Here is a 17,955-nt window from a genome sequence, read left to right on the forward strand (position 1 = left end):
GTTCTCTGCAAAAGCACAGTGTACTCTTTACCACTAGCCTCTCTCCAGCTCCTGGGGGTGGAGGAGGGGTTTTATAGTGCTCTTTACTTTTGTATACATCGAAAAACTTTGGAGGAATACAATGAGCCACACTGAGGTCAGGGGTAGGACCCGAAGGGCGGTAATTGGAATGAAAATCGAAACCTATATATCTGCTTGGGACATGAGCTGTGTTACCAATTTAAAAGATTCAATTACAAGAGGTGAAAACCTTTATAAGAAAAACTTTAAGACATTGGAAAGGAAATTGAGGAGGACGTTTTACAATGAAAACCCCTTCCATGCTCCTGGATTGACCAGTTAGCAATATTACCAAAAGCTACCTACAGATTCAATGCAATCCTTGTCAAAATTCCAGGACAGTTTTCACAGAATTTGAAAATTAAAAAACAAAACAAAACAAAACAACAAAAAAAAAAACCCCTATGAATCTCATGGGAATTCAAAAGACTATGGCTAGCCAAAGTAATTCTAAGTAGAAAGAACAGTCAGAGGTATTGCCCTACCTGACTTCATACTCTGCCACAGAGCCATAGTGACAAAGACAGCATGGTTCTGGAACAAAGCAAACACATAGGACAGTGGAACACAGTCAGAGACCCAGGGAGAAACCTGCACAGTGCTTTTTAAGACAGGGTTTCTTTGGGTAGCTTTGGCTGTCCTGGAACTTGCTCTGTAGACCAGGTGGTCCTGGAACACAGAAATGCCACTGCCTTGGCCTCCTAAATGCTAAAATTAAAGGTGTGTGCTACCACTGCCCGGCTGTTTTTTTTTTTTTTTTCCTTTCCCATTTTACAAAAGTTTTGAAAATGTATGCTGGCAAAAAGAGATACCATTTTCAACAAATGATGGCAATCCATCTACAGAAGAGTAAAGTCAGGTTCTTGCCTTTTTTTTAAAAAAAAAAAAGATTTATTTTATTTAAGAATACACTTGTAGCTGTCTTCAGACATACCAGAAGAGGGCATCAGATATCATTACAGACTTGGTTGTGAGCCACCATGTTGTTTCTGGGAATTGAACTCAGGACCCCTGGAAGAGTAGTCAATGTTCTAAACTACTAAACCATCTCTCCAGCCCCAGGTTCTGACCTCTTACTACACACAAAAATTAACCCAAACCATGTCAGTGGCCTTAATGTGAAACTGGAAACACTGACACCATCACAGGAAAGCACTGGGCAGACACTTCAGAACCTAGACAGGCATAGGTAGGAGATTGCCAAGTCAGATCCTAATGGCACAGGAGCTCCAGGAACGGAGAAATGGGGTTACATAAAATTCAAAGGCTTCTGTCCAGCAAAACAAACTATTAACAGAGTAAGTAGTCTACAGAATTGGAGAAAATCTTTGTCAGCTATATTTCAAACAAAGCATTGCTACCTAGAATATTTAAATAACTGTAAATATTAAACACACACGAACAAACCTGCCCATCAGTGAGTGGGCCAGTGAACTGACGAGACGCTAATCAAGGGAAGGCCGAGGAGAGGCTGGAGAGATAGCTCAGCAGTTAAGAGCACATGTTCTTCCAGACGGCCCAGGGTTGATTCCTAGCCCCGCCAACTGCCCCTGCAGCTCCAGAGGATTCACACCCTCTTCTAGCCTCTGCAGGCACCAGAATGCACAGACATATATGCAGAAAAATCACCCAGTAGAAGAAACAATTTTTAAAAAATTTATTCTTGGGTTGGAGAGATGGCTCAGTGGTTAGGAGCACTGACTGCTCTTCCAGAGGTCCTGAGTTCAATTCCCAGCAACCACATGGTGGCTCACAGCCATCTGTAATGGAATCTGATGCCCTTTTCTGGTGTGTCTGAAGGCAGCTACAGTGTACTCATATAAATAAATCTTTAAAATAAAATAAAATAAAATAAAATAAAATAAAATAAAATAAAATAAAATAAAATGTATTCCTCTCTCATATCATACATCTGGACTGACTGCAGTTTCCCTTCCTTCCACTCTTCCCACTTCCCCTCTCCCCAGACCCACTCCTCCTCTATTTTCTTCAGAAAATAGAAGTCCTCTCAGGGATATCAGATGACCCCGGTACAAGACGCACTAAGACAAGGCACAAACCTTCATATCAATGCTAGACAAGGTAACCCAGTGGAAGGAAAGGGTCCCAAGAGCAGGCAACAGAGTCAGAGACACCCCCTTTTCCCACCGTTAGGAGTCCTACAGAAACACCAAGCTAACAACCATTACATACATGTACAGGACTTAACATCGACCCACGGAAGACTCTGTGACTGCTGCCGCTTCAGTCTCTGAGCTCCTGCGAGCCCCACTTGGTTGATTCTGTGGGCTGTGTTCTTGTGGCATCCTTGTCCCCCTGGATTCCACAGTTCTCCATTCGACTCCTCCTCAGGATCCCCGAGCCCCGTCCGGGGGGAGGATCCAGTGGAGACCCCCGATTTGGGCTCTCTCTCTCCACCTCTGGTTTGCCTGTGCGGCTCTGCGTCTGTTCCCATCTGCTGCCGGAGGAAGCCTCTCTGATGAAGGCCGGGTTAGGCACTGATCTACAAGTAAGCCAGAATATCATTAGAAATCATTTTATTGATTTTAAGAAATAAGGTTTTTTTCTTTTTAGATTATTTATTATATGTGAATACACTGTAGCTGTCTTCAAATGCACCAGAAGAGGGCGTCAGATCTCATTACCAATGGTTGTGAGCCACCATGTGGTTGCTGGGATTTGAACTCAGGATCTTTGGAAAAGCAATCGTTGCTCTTAACCGCTGAGCCATCTCTCCAGCCCCCAAAATAAGTTTTTTTTTTTTAATTTTTTTATTCGATATAATTTATTTACATTTCAAATGATTTCCCCCTTTCTAGCCCCAAATAAGTTTTTTAAATAAAGAAAGAAGTCTAGTTGGCTGAAAAATATTTTTAAGGTATTCAAGGGTCTGAGGAGATGGCTCAGTGGGTAAGAGTGCTTGTTCTGAAAGTGTGAGGACCTAAATTAAAGTCCCCAGCACCCACATAAAAAGTTAGGTGTGATCGCATATGCTTGCAACCCTGGGCAGGGCTGGGGCAGGAGGAAGAAGCAGAGCTTGCTGCCCCGCCAGCCTCGCCGAAGTGGTGAGAGACCCTGTCTCACTGCAGCGAGGTGAGCGTGGACAGAGGAAGACATCAAATCACATGTGTGTGCATCAGCACCTGCAGACACAGGTATGCATACGGAACACGCATACAGCGGTGACACAGCTCCATGGATAAGGGTGCTTGCTGCCAGGCCTGAATGAAGACCTGAACTCAAGCCCCAGATGCCATGAGATTCCATCTCCTGTTAAAATGGCTTCCATCTAGAAAGCAGATGGCAGCAAATGGTGGCATTAACGTGGGGCCAGAGGAAGCCTTCTCCACTGCTGGTAGGAGCATAGAGTGGTCAGTGCATGAACCAACGTGGAGGCGTCTGAGAACAATACAACTAGAACTGCCATACGCTCCAGCCATATGTGCTCAGGGGATCCTGCGTCCTGCCACAGAAACGCACGCTCGCTCGCTCGTTCATGTTTATAATTGCTCTCTTCACGATACTGAGAAAGCGGGGTCAACGAGATGTCTATCAACAGATGAGTGGTTGGGAAAATGTTCTCTACAGAAACAATGTAACTTCATTGAGCCACAAAGAAAAACCGAGCTATGAAGTCTGCAGGGTAATCACTGGAAGTGAAAATATTATATTAATTAAGATAACTGTGGCTCAGAAAGCTAGACAACTGCACGTTCTCTCTCAGATGGGGATCCGAGCTGCTAATTGTTAAATAAACGCATGTCGTGGGAGTGGATGTGGGTAAATGCTAGGAAACCAGAAAAGGTTCATAAAACAGGAAAAAAAAAAAAAAAGAGGCCTTAAATGAGGCAGGAGGGAGAACAGTAGGACACAGGAGGCAGGAAGCGGAAGGGGCAGAATGGTAGACAAGCAAGAAGGGGCGGCCCGAGGGCAGCACCTTAAAGAAGGACCCGTGAAGACACCACAGAGGAACCTGCTGTTCTGTGAACTGATTTCCACAGAGAATATGAATTACAGAATGGGAAGTGGGGGGCTCTTGCCTGTAATGCCAGAGCTTGTGAGGCAGAGGCAGGAATATCATTGCAAACTCGACACCAGTCTGGTCTCCATGGGGAGTCCCAGCACAGCCAGGGCTGCATAGGTGAGAGAGACTCTATCTTAAAAACAACAGAGAGTGACTTACAGACGTAAACCCTTTAGATTTGCATTTGTAGGAGAGAAAGAGAAAGGGGTAGCAGTGGGGGGAGCGGTGAAGTAGAAGCCATCTTCAGAGAAAACGGGAAGCCAAGGAAGCTTGTTCTGAAGAAAGTCCGACATGCGTGCGTGCACACTGCTGGCGACAACCAAGTAGAGAGAGGGACAGCAAGGCTTCCGGACAGGAGGGGACAGTGGCTGCAATGACAACTTTGGGTCCACCAGAAGAGCAGTGGTGTGGGAAGGATGCGGGTGGTGAGAACTCTCTCTGCCTGCTCCTGCTTTTATTAATAAAGAGGCACAACTATCAGCTCCAGGAGAGAGAGAGAGAGAGAGAGAGAGAGAGACAGAGACAGAGACAGAGACAGAGACAGAGATAGACAGACAGACAGACAGACAGAGACAGTGACAGAGATAGACAGACAGATGGGGCATTTGAGGAAAGGAAGAGGCCCAGAAATATGGAGCCAGCTAGGTGGTACAGTGGGTATCACACCTGCCACCAGGACTGATGACCTGAGTTTAGTCCCTGGGAGCCACATGACAGACAGTGCTTCAATAAGCTGTCCTCTGACCTCCAAACATGCACTGGGGCACAAGGACACATACATTTTTTTTTTTTAAAAGAAAAATGTAGACATTTGCCAGACCTATAATACCAGCACTCACCATGCTGAAGTAGGAGGATTACAAATTCAAAGCCAGCCTGGGCTACCATCAGACAGAAATTGACCCAGACGAATACTGGGAACACTCTCTGAGTACAGCAATGGTAATAAAGATACCGGAGCCTTGCACATGCTAAGCACGTGTTCCGCCAGTGACTCACACCTCCAGCCTATCACATGACCGCTCCCTGTCTCCCTTACTAAATTGTAAGTCACGAAGATCATGGTGACTTTGTTCTTGCTCTTCACCTGGTCCAGTGCCCTCCCCAGCTTGTAGTTAATGCTCGAAAAATAAGTGCTGCATTCCAGTAATCTCCAACACTTAAGGAAATGAAGACAGGGGGTCAGGAGTTCAAGGTTACTCTCAGCTATGTAGTGAATTCAAGGCCAGGCCAGACCATATGAGACTCAGTCTCACATGAATAAACATTGGTTGGAAGGAATAAAAAACAGTAAAAATAATTGATCATGATGCAGAACTTCATGTTCAAGGCACTATTTTGCTGAATGAACATTCATTTGATCTACGGGGTCCTCACGAGGTTGCGGTGAGTCCTTTAGAGCTATCTCACGCTCCCTGGGAGCCTAGGCTGGGGCGGGAGTTGTCCCAGCTCTCCGGCAATGCCCTGCAGCTGTGCTTTGATTTGGTGTGCACTGTCTTTCTCCTGCCACTGGGAGGGAGGGAGGGAGGGCATCTCTGACTCACTGCTGTTTTGACTTGGAATGAAAGGCTGTCAGGGACAGGCGAGGAGGAGAGAAGCGGCAGTGGATGCTGGTCTCAACAGCCGCCTTTCTTCCTGGAGGCGGAGTGCAGTGCCAGAGTAATGAGGGTGCTAAGGGCAGAAGGAGGGGGATGGATGGCCGGGAGGGGTGTGTCTGGGGGCAGAGCGAATGCCGGGCAGATGGAGGGAAATCAAGGGGATGCAAAACGGAGAGAATGAAGAGTCCGGAGTGGGAGTGGCCGGTCCCAGACCTTGCCCACCAAGCAGTGAGGATGGCACTTCTACCATGTGACAGAGCTGCAGTCAGGATGTCAGGCAAAGACAGCGTGTGAGATGTTTTCTCTCTGTTTGTGGGAAGACGATAAATAGCAAACAGATATAAAACCACACCAGAGAGTGATGGATGGCCCAGAAAAGACGAGGAAACACCGATGAAATGGGGAGCCCTTTAGGTTTTGGTCAGAGAGCAGAAGGTCGAGAAAGAGCCAGCCAGGTAAAAATAGAGAAACATCAGAGGGGACAACTTTGTAGGAGCTGGTTCCCTCCCTCCGTCCTGCGGGTCTTGGGTATTAAACTCGGGTTGTCACATTTGGCGGCCTGCCGAGCCATCTCGCCAGCCCTTGAATATTCTGAAAGGGGAGAGCATGCTATGGTTTAGATTTCAAAATATCATTGGCAATTGTAAAGAGTAGTTTACAAAAGATGAGGACAGAAATGAAGGAGCCCCTAAGAGCTCTAATTCCAGGTGCAAGATGACAGCGTGGGTCAGGCTTCTAACAGGAAAGGTGAAGGGGCAGCCTCTGCACATGGCTGAAAGTGTAGACTGAAGCTCCTGCTGGAGATGCAGACACAGGGAAGGAACCGGAAATCCAAACACCTTGAGCTTGAACAACAAGGGGTTGTCATGTCCTAGGATGAAGAGCATGGGACAGAAGAGGGGTGGGGGTGGGGTGGCTCAAGCCATCTGTTTGAGTCACTTTAGGTTTGCCTGGCTATTAGACATCGGAGTGGATATGTCAAGTGGGCGGTTGGACAAATGAGTCTGGCACTCATTTGTAAATTTAGGACTCGATGACATTTACAGAGCATTTAAGCCCTGGGACTGGATGAGATCACTGGACAAAGAACGAGGGAAGGAAAGAAGGCCAAGGACCAAGCCCTAGGACGCTCCAACAGGTAGAGGTCAGAGCTGAGGAGGACTGGTAAAGAACAGCCAGGGAGGATGGAGGGAAACCAGGAAAGGGTGGTTTCCTAGGAGTTTGGGGTGCAGGGTTCGGGGTCATGCAGGGAGAAGGGTTAGGGGTGAATGGATAAGGTCAAAGGAGTTCTTTTTATTACATTTATTTAGTGTATGTGTCTCACCGCTACTTCAGGGCTCTAGTGGCAGTTCTTTCCTTCCAGCATGTGGAACGGAACCCAGGTAGTCAGGCTTGGTGGCAAGCGCTTTGTCCCCTGAGCCATCTCCAAGGCCCAGGTCAGGGGAGTTTTAAGAGATTAGAAAAGGGCTCTTGGAAGCCTGAATCTAGGTGAGCCGGTGTAGACTATTTGTGAACGGCCAGGGAAAAGCTTCTAGAGAGAACAGCAGGGTGCAAAGCCCTAAGGCAGGTTTCTAGGGCCTCCAGTCTAGGAATATCCCCCAGGTGCACTGAGGCTGAGCCTCACAAATCCTTAGGAAAGAAAACTGGAGATACCCAGAGGCAGGAATGTATGGGGCCTCCTTGTAAGCCATAGTGAGGGTTGGATTTTCTGATTCTTGGAAAAGTTAAGTAAATGAGTCTTGAACCACTTAAGGACTGTTTGGGTTGCTTCAGAGAGAATGAATTACAAGCAGGATCACAGTGAACCGAAGGATTGAATCTGCTGGGGCACTCTAGTTTGTGTCTGCAGTCTTCCCTCCCGTCCCTCTCTGGTCCTCTCACCTCTTGAATAACTTTCCACCTTGGCCAGAGTTGGGGACTCAAATGTATGGTGACTCAGAATCTCAGAACTGCTTGGGGGTTCAGAAATCCTGGGGTCTGTGAAGCTGCGCTTAGGTAGAGAGGAAGGTTGCCATCACAACCTGAAGGATTGGATGTCGCGCCCCCTCCCCCCATCCCTGCTCCTCTTCCAATCCTTGCACCTGGGACAAAAGCTGAGCTCGCAGCGTAGCAAATGAAGGGTTAAGTCGTGCGTGGCCTACAGACGTGAGAAGGAGAGGCGGAGACCAAGTGGTCCTAGTCGCCCGCCGAACCCAGCCGAGCCCAGCCGAGCCTAGCCGAGCCCAGCCGAAGCGAGCATCTCCCGCCGCCGCCACCGCCGCCCCGCGCCCCGGGCGCCCGCCCCCCTCCGGCTCCAGCTCCTCGCTGCCAGGCAAACCTCCCGACCATGCCCGGCGCCCCACCCGCTTCTGCGACCCCCCAGCCCCGCGCAGCTCCGAGCGCCTGCAGTCGTCGCGCCACCACACCAGGCATGCAGGTGAGTGAGGGGGACCCAAAGCCCCTACCCGTAGGAGCAGGCTCTGCCCTCCTCAGTGCCAGCTCCGCGCCCTTCGCCCCCCGCCCCTCCTGGCGCGGTCTCCAGCCGCCTCCAGTCGCCCAGAGCTCCTTTCCACAGTGCCCTCCATCCCTCTGCTGTCCTGACTCCATCCTACCCTCTTGGTGCAGCAGTCAACGTCTCCGCGTCTGCCTCCATCCCGCCTTTAGCTCATCCCGCAGCTTCGGGCATCCTCCTGCCTCAGGTCCCCTTTCCGCTCTGGGTGCTCCCTCCAAATCCCATGACCGATCTTTTCCTCATTTTCCCTGCTCGCGCCGCTTTCCAGCCCTGTCCAGGGAGCGCAGGCCTGTGGGATTGGCGGGATTGGGGGGCTCTGCTAGAGATGGGGCCCGGTTCTCCCACCCCACCCCCCGTTCGTCTTCTGCGCACAACAGGTCGGTGAGGAGCGCGAAGGGGGTGGGGTGGCGCACCAGCTTGGGGACTGCGGACTTCCTGGAGGGGGTGACAAAGGGGTACAGGGTGTGTGAAGGGGCTGGAGTTGACATTGGTGGTGGTGGTGGGTTGTAGCCGACGAAGGAGCAGGTGTGCCCTGGAGTAGCAGGCCACTGCTGCCGCTGAGTCCTTATCCGCTCTACTGGTTCGGCTACCATTTCTTTCCTCTGGTCTCTAACCTCCTCCCACCAAGCCCCCGGACTCTTTCCTTCCCAATCTGTTTCACCTGGCCTCCAGCTCGGTCTCCATATCTCTTTAAATTTCAAGAAACAATTCCTAACTCCTCCATCTTTGCTGTTCTGTTTCGCGATCCCCCTTCCCTGTCCCTTCCTTTTTTGATATTGCCTTCGACGCCGTGTTCTAATCGATCTCAATGCCTTCTCCCCATCTCTGGCTCTCCACCTCCTCTTTCTCCTCCACTCTCTTTGCTTCTGTACTGAGCAGACCCCTCCCTCCATCCCTCCCTGACCAACCTTTTCCCTCCCGGCCCTTCACCTCTCATACCCGACTCCCAGCACCCCACACCCCTCCCTAGCTTATCCTCTGGGGTATTCAACATGCAGACACAGACTGGGGATCCAGAAGACACGGGGGGGGGGGTGTCACATGTTCCTTCCCTCTGAAGATCCTAGCCCCTCGGGATCCACCACCCTCGGTGTGGAGACTGCACTTCCTTTCAGAACCAACCATCTAGACTCTCCTAGGACTTTTACCGGGAGCAGCCCCAGTTGAGGGGGTGGCTTCCTTTGGGCTCCGCCTTCTTTCAGAATGCACCTATGCATTCGGTGGTTAAACCCAAGAGCGAACCCCAAAGCGTGGCCTGTAGCTTTCCTCCCACTGTTTTCTCCCATTTGTCTGACAAGGCAGCTAACTTCTAGGCTTCATCACAGCAGAAGTGCCTGGCACTGGCAAGAGGTGACCGGGCTTCTAGCATCCCCCCCCCCAGCACTCCCGAAGATTGACTTCCCTTCCCTCCCCCACTTGAAAACTCCCTCCCTAGCGGTAGGTGCTCAGGGAATCACAAGGTTCTTGGCTCTAAATTAAGATCCAAGAAGCCTGGAGCTGTGGGCAGAGGAAGTGAGAAGGAAGGAAGCCAAAGAGGCGAGGGTAGGCAGACCCCGGGGCCAGGAGGGGCCCGGCCCATCTGGGGTGTTGGAGGTGGGGCAGGGGGCTAGTTTAGGGAGTTGTCTCCTAAAAGTATGCCAGGAAACAGTGGATTCTGGGGATCAGGAGCATGGCTGGTAACTGTGCAGCCCGGGTCAGGCAGGAAGGAGCAGGATTGGTGGATGGATGAGTTGGGGAGTACTCGGGTCAGATTAGGGTGTGACACCCTCATTTTTTTCCTCCAGTAAAGGCCAAAAATCTGGGTCACAGCTGAGGAAGACCTCAGATCCAGAGTGCAGAATGTGGTAAGTTTGGCCCAGCAGAGGGAGCTTGGAGACTGTTTTCCCTGGGGCATTGGGCCCTTTCCTGCCTAGGCCAACATGGGGCCTATTGAGGACTGGCCCCTTGGGAAGAGACAAAATGGGGCCAGGGTCTTCTTCCTAACGCACACCTGCTCAAGCAGAGAAACATGGAGGGAGGTACCCAAGACTCCTGGTGTGAACTTACCCTTTTCATACATGAGCCCGTGGCCTGGGTCTCACCTGCTTTTTCTCCCTTCCTGTAGGCCTGCTCAACTGCTGTCCCAACTCCTCCCTCTCTGGCCACTGCTGCTGCTATCCCTATCACCGCCTGCACAGGGCTCCTCCCATCGGTCCCCACCAGCCCCAGCCCGCCCCCCCTGCGTCCGGGGTGGGCCCTCAGCCCCTCGCCACGTGTGTGTTTGGGAGCGGGCACCCCCGCCAAGCCGATCCCCACGGGTCCCAAGATCGCGTCGGCAAGTTCTGCCAGGCACTGCACCTCCGGCTACCCCATCAGGCTTCGAGGAGGGGCCTCCCTCATCCCAGTACCCCTGGGCTATAGTGTGGGGTCCCACAGTATCTCGGGAGGATGGAGGGGACCCCAACTCTGTCAATCCTGGATTTCTGCCCCTGGACTATGGTTTTGCAGCCCCACATGGGCTGGCTACTCCGCACCCCAACTCAGACTCCATGCGAGACGACGGAGACGGGCTCATCCTTGGGGAAACACCTGCTACCTTGAGGCCCTTCCTGTTTGGAGGGCGTGGAGAAGGTGAGGGAGCGAGGCTGGTAGGGCTGGGGGCTGGAGGCTGGGGCTGGGGGCGGGGCTGGGGGCTGGGGGCTGGAGGCTGGGGCTGGGGGCTGGGTGTTGAAGATTATGATCTGCCGAAATTGAGGCCTTATCTGTGAGTGTCTCCAGCAAATGTGCCAGGTTCTAGGCTGGCAAAGGATGAAGGGTAGAGCTGCTGTCTGCACTCTGAAGGAGTTCAGGTCCACTGTTGAAGACAGATGTTGAAACGCTTGGGGATGTGTCAACATAATAAACACCTTAAAAGAAGTGCGTGTACAGCATGTTTTCAGGAAAAGTAGAGAAGTGAGAGACTGTTTTACCCTGGGGATCAGGGCAGATCAAACAACTGACATGCGAGCTGGATCTTCAAAACAGAATGGGTATTCCAGGCAGAGGGAAGCCTTGGGGGCCCTCAGCCCCTCGGTCACTCACCACCAGGGGACGTGTTAGCGCAAATTGTGCAGGGCACTGGCTGCACTGGGAAGGTCATCTGATGCCTCTACCCCATTTCTACACAGGAGGGTAGTTCTGTCTGACCTTGGAGCCTCATCCTCATCACGTGTATGTGTAATGTTTGGTAGTGTAATGTTTGAGAAGTAGAGAGGCCCACAGCTCAGGAGAAAGTTGAGTCCAGGGAGAGGGAGAGTCCAGAGGAGGAAGGCAGTGTGGAGTCTTAAGCGGCACTCAGCCACACCCGCTTTGAACCTGCCCTGGCCTCCCAACAGCCTTCTTCTCCCTTCTTCCCCCCCGCCAGGCGTGGACCCTCAGCTCTACGTCACAATCACCATATCCATTATCATCGTTCTTGTAGCTACTGGCATCATCTTCAAGTTCTGGTAAGCTGGGGAGGCGCCTACGGGTGCGGAGAGGCTAGACCCAGGGTGAGACCAAGGACGAGTTTCCCGGGAGTAGGAAATGAAGGGAAGAGCTTGAAGAAAGCTAATTGGAGTGGAGGACGGCTCAGGGAAATCAGTTCGCATTCTTCCAGGAGAAAGTACAAGAGGGGAGGGGACGGGAGGGGAGGGGTTCGTCTAAACTGGGGGCTTTGGTGGGCAGCTCTCTGACAGAGAGAATGAAACCAGGCTGCAGAGCCCTTTCTTGGGGCTTCTGTCCAGGAGGAAGAAAATCGGGAGCTTTCTTTGTACACAGTTAATCGTGGGTCACACAGTCCTTCACACTTTACTGAGAGAATCGTAGATTCAGGTGCCCGAGTCATTAGCTGGCTTTGAGCTTGAACTAAAGGTGCCAGGTACCTGCAGAAGAGAGCAGTGGCTGCTCTGGACATCAGGTGGCAAGGGGCAGTTTTAAGGGGCCCCTTTGTGTGGCTGGGGAGGAGGCATTAAGCTTGTGCTCTAGAGGGAAGCAGAAGGAACAGTCTGATGGTCTCAGAAGGCAGTTCCTCTGCTGTGGAGAGATTGGGGGTGCTGGGTTAGCCAGGGATGCTGGACTGAGAGCACTCAGTTTGTGAAAAGACCTCTTTCCTTCTGATGGACAAGCTGGGACCGTAGCCAGAAGCGGCGCAGGCCCTCGGGGCAGCAAGGTGCCCTGAGGCAGGAGGAGAGCCAGCAACCACTGACAGACCTGTCTCCTGCTGGAGTCACTGTGCTGGGGGCTTTTGGGGATTCGCCTACCCCCACCCCTGACCATGAGGAACCCCGAGGGGGACCCCGGCCTGGGATGCCCCAGCCTAAGGGGGCTCCAGCCTTCCAGTTGAACCGGTGAGGGCGATGGGATGGGAGGGGCTGAAGGGATGGGAGGGTGAGGAGGGTCTCTAGCCCTTCGGTTATCTTTCCCCGTGGGTGGTCTTCCCAATGCAGTTCATGACACCTTTCCTGACCTGGTTCCCAGGGCCTCCCGAGGGACCGGTCAGATCCTCTCCAAGGGGAATGGGGCTCCCTGCACCCCCAGGCTCTCTGCCCTATGCTCCTCCCTCCACCCTCTAACTCCAGCCGTGCCCTCTTAACCCTGACTTCTCCTTCAGCTTTGGCCTGCTCCTTGGTTCCTGACTACACATTTTCCCTCTTCCTCTCAGGATTCCCCTGGTGAATCTGTGATGCCCCCCATGTTGGGGTGCTGCCAAGCAGGAGACCAAGTGGCCAGCTTAGCCACCATCCACTGAGGGTGGGGCCACCATGGGGAACTGGGGCCATGGTGGGGGGCTCCTAGCTCCTGTCCTTGCACACAACCTGGGACACTCACCGATCCCATGGGCAAGCCCAAGCGGTCCTCCAGTGACTCGGGTCTCCCATTCCCACCCTTGCACATTCACATGAAAGCCTTGCACACTCACCCACACCCTCACAGGCCATAGCACAGTCACGCTCTCCACGCTGCTCCTCTGCTGTGTCCCCATCCACGGCTGCTCAGCCGGCTCCTCGCTCTCCCTCGTGTTGCGATGTTCTGCCCCTTTTCATTCTCTGTGCCCATCTCAGACTGGGCATGCGCATTTCTGGCTCCAATATATGGCATAGTATGCCCACTCTGCCTCATCAGCACCCACTGGTCTAGCTTCTGTGGCCCTTGCATGCTGCCCTAGAGGTGGGTGGGAGGTGAGCTAGAGGCTCCTGTACCATTCGCCATGGCCCCATTCATGTCTTACGTCTGTCTCACCACCCTTCCATCCCATTCCAAGGATGCTGGCGTTACCGAGGGCTCCCCCACAGGAATGGGGGTAGTGAGGCCCAATCATTAAACTGTCACCTGGAGTATGGGTTTGGGGGAGTCACCTGCTGCACTACACGAGAAGGGACTCCCATGTCCCCCCTTCCCTCCCAAGTCCCTTGTCTTGTCTGTCCTGGCTGTCTGTGTGTCTGTATGGAATTCGGAGCCCCCTCAACAGTTCCCCCATCTCCCACCTTCCCCTAAGGCCTCCCTAAATGTACCTCGGCTGCCAGGAACTGAAGCCAGCTGCTTCAAGGCCATTGGGAGCTCATGTCTACCCTTCTCTCGCTGGGTCCCTTCATGCCCCCTCATGTCCCCTCCCTCCCTCTCCTGTGGCCTTTCTTCAGGCTCTTTCCTCCTTCTCGTTCATCTCTCCAGCTCCCTTCTCCCTCTTACCTGGCTCCTATGCTGTGATATATATTTTTGTATTATCTCTTTCTTCTTGTGGTGATAATCTTGTGGGATGTAAGTTTCAAAATTTTCAAATAAAGCCTTTGCAAGATAATTTAGTTGCCCTGTTTTGCCTTATAATCCCCCCTCCCCCACACTCCTCCCCCACATACACACAGAGGAGGATGGGCAGGAAGGAGAAAGGGGAGATTGTGAGGAACTTCTTCAGACTAGATTGTCTGCCACCCAGCCTGCTCTACCTGAGGCTGGAGAGTGATGGATACCTTAACTTAGGACAGGATGAAGGAAGGAACTGGAGAGGCTCTGGAGGAGAAAGAGCCCTGCAAGAGAGGAACTGGCGTCTGAAGTGTTTATAAGGCTCACTTGTTCCTTACTAGTGAGGGTCAAGAGAGACCAAAGACAGAGAAAAGTAGGGACATTTCTTAGGACTGGCAATGGGACGAGCTAGAAAAGTAACTGATTGATCTGAGACAGAGTCTCCCACCCTGTAGTCCAGGCTGGCCCGTACTAGATTCTCCCACCTTGGCTTCCTGAATGCTGGTATTACAGGCATGAGTCACCACAGCACACTGGTAAGGACAGCTAAGGGTCAGAGGGAGAGGGTGTGTGAGCACCAGAAGAGGATGCTCTACCTGCTCTCTTTTCATCCTTGCTCCTTACCACAGGCCCGCCCACCACTGCCCGCCAAAAAGCGATGCTACACCAGGAGCCCTGGGTGCAGCTCAGTGTGGTTTTCCAACTTGCTGAGGTGTGGGGGTGTAATCAAGGGGTGTGTCTGAGGAGGGAACACAGGCTGCCCAGCGAGGATCAGTCACCTCTGAGGTCCCAAGTCTAGGTTTGGCTCTTTAACAGCCCTAGTAAAGCCCACACACACACACATCAGTTTCTCAGCTGTTGCTAGGCTCTGTTGCTGTGGTAACCACCTAGGTCTTGTGTCCTGTTCCTCCCCGCCCCCCCCCCCCATCTGTGCCTCACCTGCTCTCTAGAAATGGGTAGCCCCAGGGAAGTAGGAGACAATATAGCATCCAAGAGAGGAGTGTGGGCTGCCTGGAATGTACCTGCCTCTATGTATTTTATCTTTGATGCTATAAATAGGAATGTGTGTGTGTGTGTGTATGTGTGTGTGTGTGCGTGCGCGCGCGCGCGCGAGCTGATAGGTGTGTTTTAGATGCTGATGGGCTGTACTGTATATTGAAAGAAGCACAGCTGAACCCCTAGTGCACACGATGATGAGTGTGGGAAGGAAGGAGTGTATGTCTTAGGACAGGAGTAGTGTTAGGACGGGCTGCTCCAGAGAAAAGCAGTAATTGGAATAATGAACCAGGAACCCACAGGCAGAGGTCTGAGGCGAACAAACCTTCTGAGGAGGGCTGTCAACACAGCACACCAGGAGATTCTAGAGGGAATGGAAAGGGAGGGGCAGGAGGAAACTGAAGGGCCAGGGTGAGGTAGGTGGGTCGGGAAGGAAGGGCTATGAGGAAGGCAAGGGAGGACGCCCCTTAACCTTTCTGACATTGCCCACAGGGCTGGTGGGAGTGTAGCAGCCCTCGGTGCAGAAGGGCAGTATGCCTGTGTGGAGGGCTCCCTGGGTTCTCACCTTCCGCAGGCAGCTCTCCCTTTAGAGGGACAGTGTGACCCTGTGGCTCATCCATATGCAAAAGGCACACATGAAGTCCCCTGATGAACAAGGAATTAATTGCCCTCTGATTAGACTGCAGTCCTCCTAAATTTAAATAAATTAAACATACCAGTGAGACACTGCAAGTCTCACCTGTACCCTCCCCCAGATGCCCTCTCCCCCATGGAAAGGCGGATGGATAGAAAGATGGAGAGAGAATCTGGATGTTTGGATCGCCTGGAGGAATTATGCCAACCTGGGTCAGTGTCCTGCTAACTGTGACAACGCATGAGCCTTGGGGAACAGACCTTAATTTTCTCTTTCTTCAAGCTCCAACAGTGACTCGGGGCTTCAGGTATCCAGAAGGCTTCGGGCAATAGAGTTACAGAGGAGGAAGAACAAGGACCAAGCTGCCCTTTGGAGAACTGAAAGTTTCTTGGCGGCCAGGAGAAACAAGCCCAGTTTGAGGGAGGCATGATCTCCCATTCCCAAACTCTCTCTGTTGAGGGAGCACATCACATGACTCAGCCAAGGTTCTCCTAGGCACGCTTCTGGAATGCTGGGATGCTTACGTGGTGGTGGCCGACCCAAGCAGGGGCTGGGGAAGCCCCCAGGAGGAGGGATCTCCTAGCAGAGCTTAGGGTGTGGACATGATTCAAGATGGAAACTATGCCAGCTGGAGAACCCCAGGCTAAAATTAACAGCCCTCCTCCCCACCCCGCTGTGTCCCACATTTACTGCTTCAAAGCTTTGTTCTAGAGACTTAAAAGTGGCTTCTTATAGCAAAAGGCAGGAGGAGGGCTGCCAGAGGGGGGGAGGGGGCTCAGAATATGGCCGATGAACATAGATAAGAGACAGAGCTAGAGACGCTGGACCTTTGGGAATAACTATTTATTTCTTTCCTGCCCTTCCCTTTCTTCCTTTTCTTTTACTTTCTCTTCCTTCTCTCTCTCTCTCTCTCTCTTTTTTTGAGACAGGGTTTCTCTGTGTAGCCCTGGCTGTCCTGGAACTCACTCTGTAGACCAGGCTGGCCTCAAGCTCAGAAATCCTCCTGCCTCTGTCTCTCAAGTGCTGGGATTACTGGCGTGCGGCACCATCGCCCGGTCTCTCTTCCTTCTCTTTTGAAGGCAGAGTCTCTCTATAACCCAGGCTGGCCTGCCCATGATTTTGAATCCTGCCCTAGCCTCTTGAATGCTGGCATGATAGGTAAATGAAGGCTTCACCGCTTAAGCCTTTATCCTGCTAATTTTCCACTGAAATCAACACAGACTGAGTGCTGCGCTCGAAACTGTAATAAAAAGGAAGAGACAGTTGGCATGGTAGCTTACGCCTATCATTCCGGTGTCTGGGTGACGGAGGCAGGAGGATGAGGAGTTCAAGGCCATCTTAGCTATGTGCCAAGTTTGGGTCGGGCCTGGGCTCTGTGAGACTATCTCAAAATACGAAGGATGACAAAACAGCGCTGGGAGATAGATGAGCTTGTAATGCTTTCCATGGAAGGATGAGGACTTGGTCCGGCTCCCAGCATCCATATACAAATCCTGGTCATGATGGCTCGAAACTGTGAATTCCAGCCTGGGGAGACAGGAAGGATCGTGGGGCTTGATGGCCAGATGATGTAGTTGATCTTGTGAGCATTATGCTCAGTTTGAGACCCCATCTCAACAGGAAAAAAAAAAAAAGATCACAGGTATTAAGGAAGACATCTAATAATGACCTCTGGCCTCCACATATACACACACACACACACACAAAAAAAAAAAAAAAAAACCAAATAAAAGGTATGGTGATTTATAAGTCGGTAGTCCACCATTGAGGATGGCCACTTAGGCAACAGCATTGGAAATTCAAAGTTATCCTAGCAAGTTTGTGGCCAGGCTGGGCTACGAGAGAATCTATCTCCAAAAGTAGACAAGGCTGGCTAGTCAACCCTATCTACATAGTGAGTTCTAGGTTAGCCAGAGCTACATAGTGAGACCCTATCTTTTTTTTTTTAAGATTTATTTAAGCCGGGCAGTGGTGGTGCATGCCTGTAATCCCAGCACTCTGGGAGACAGAGGCAGGTGGATTTCTGAGTTCGAGGCCAGCCTGGTCTACAGAGTGAGTTCCAGGACAGCCAGGGCTACACAGAGAAACCCTGTCTCGGAAAAAAAAAAACCAAATCCAAAAAACAAAACAAAACAAAACAAGATTGATTTATTTAGGTTTTTGTTTGTTTTTTTCCCCCCGAGACAGGGTTTCTCTGTGTAGCCCTAGCTGTCCTGGAACTCACTTTGTAGACCAGGCTGGCCTTGAGCTCAGAAATCCGCCTGCCTCTGCCTCCCAAAGGCTGGGATTAAGGGCGTGCGCCACCACCGCCCGGCTTATTTATTTATTATATGTAAGTACACTGTAGCTGTATTCAGACACTACAGAAGAGGGAGTCAGACCTCATTACAGATGGTTGTGAGCCACCATCTGGTTG

The 17,955-nt window shown here is 51.7% G+C and overlaps 1 protein-coding gene across 2 annotated transcripts; it reads left to right on the top strand.

Annotated features, from left to right (window-relative positions):
- Positions 1 to 7,982: 7,982 nt before the first annotated feature.
- Pianp (PILR alpha associated neural protein) lies at positions 7,983 to 13,947 on the top strand. Of its 2 annotated transcripts, none has more exons than XM_052172693.1 (6): positions 7,983 to 8,098; positions 9,958 to 10,017; positions 10,278 to 10,783; positions 11,556 to 11,637; positions 12,298 to 12,519; positions 12,834 to 13,947. In XM_052172693.1, the coding sequence occupies exons 2-6, from the start codon at positions 10,013 to 10,015 to the stop codon at positions 12,853 to 12,855; spliced, it is 837 nt and encodes a 278-aa protein (XP_052028653.1). In that variant the 5' UTR covers positions 7,983 to 8,098; positions 9,958 to 10,012; the 3' UTR covers positions 12,856 to 13,947. The 2 variants fall into 2 exon arrangements, with proteins under 2 accessions (XP_052028653.1, XP_052028654.1); XM_052172694.1 differs by lacking the exon at positions 7,983 to 8,098 and adding an exon at positions 9,656 to 9,715.
- Positions 13,948 to 17,955: the final 4,008 nt, after the last annotated feature.

Source organism: Apodemus sylvaticus, chromosome 2 (genome assembly GCF_947179515.1).
Source record: "Apodemus sylvaticus chromosome 2, mApoSyl1.1, whole genome shotgun sequence".
NCBI classification, from domain to species: Eukaryota; Metazoa; Chordata; class Mammalia; order Rodentia; family Muridae; genus Apodemus; species Apodemus sylvaticus.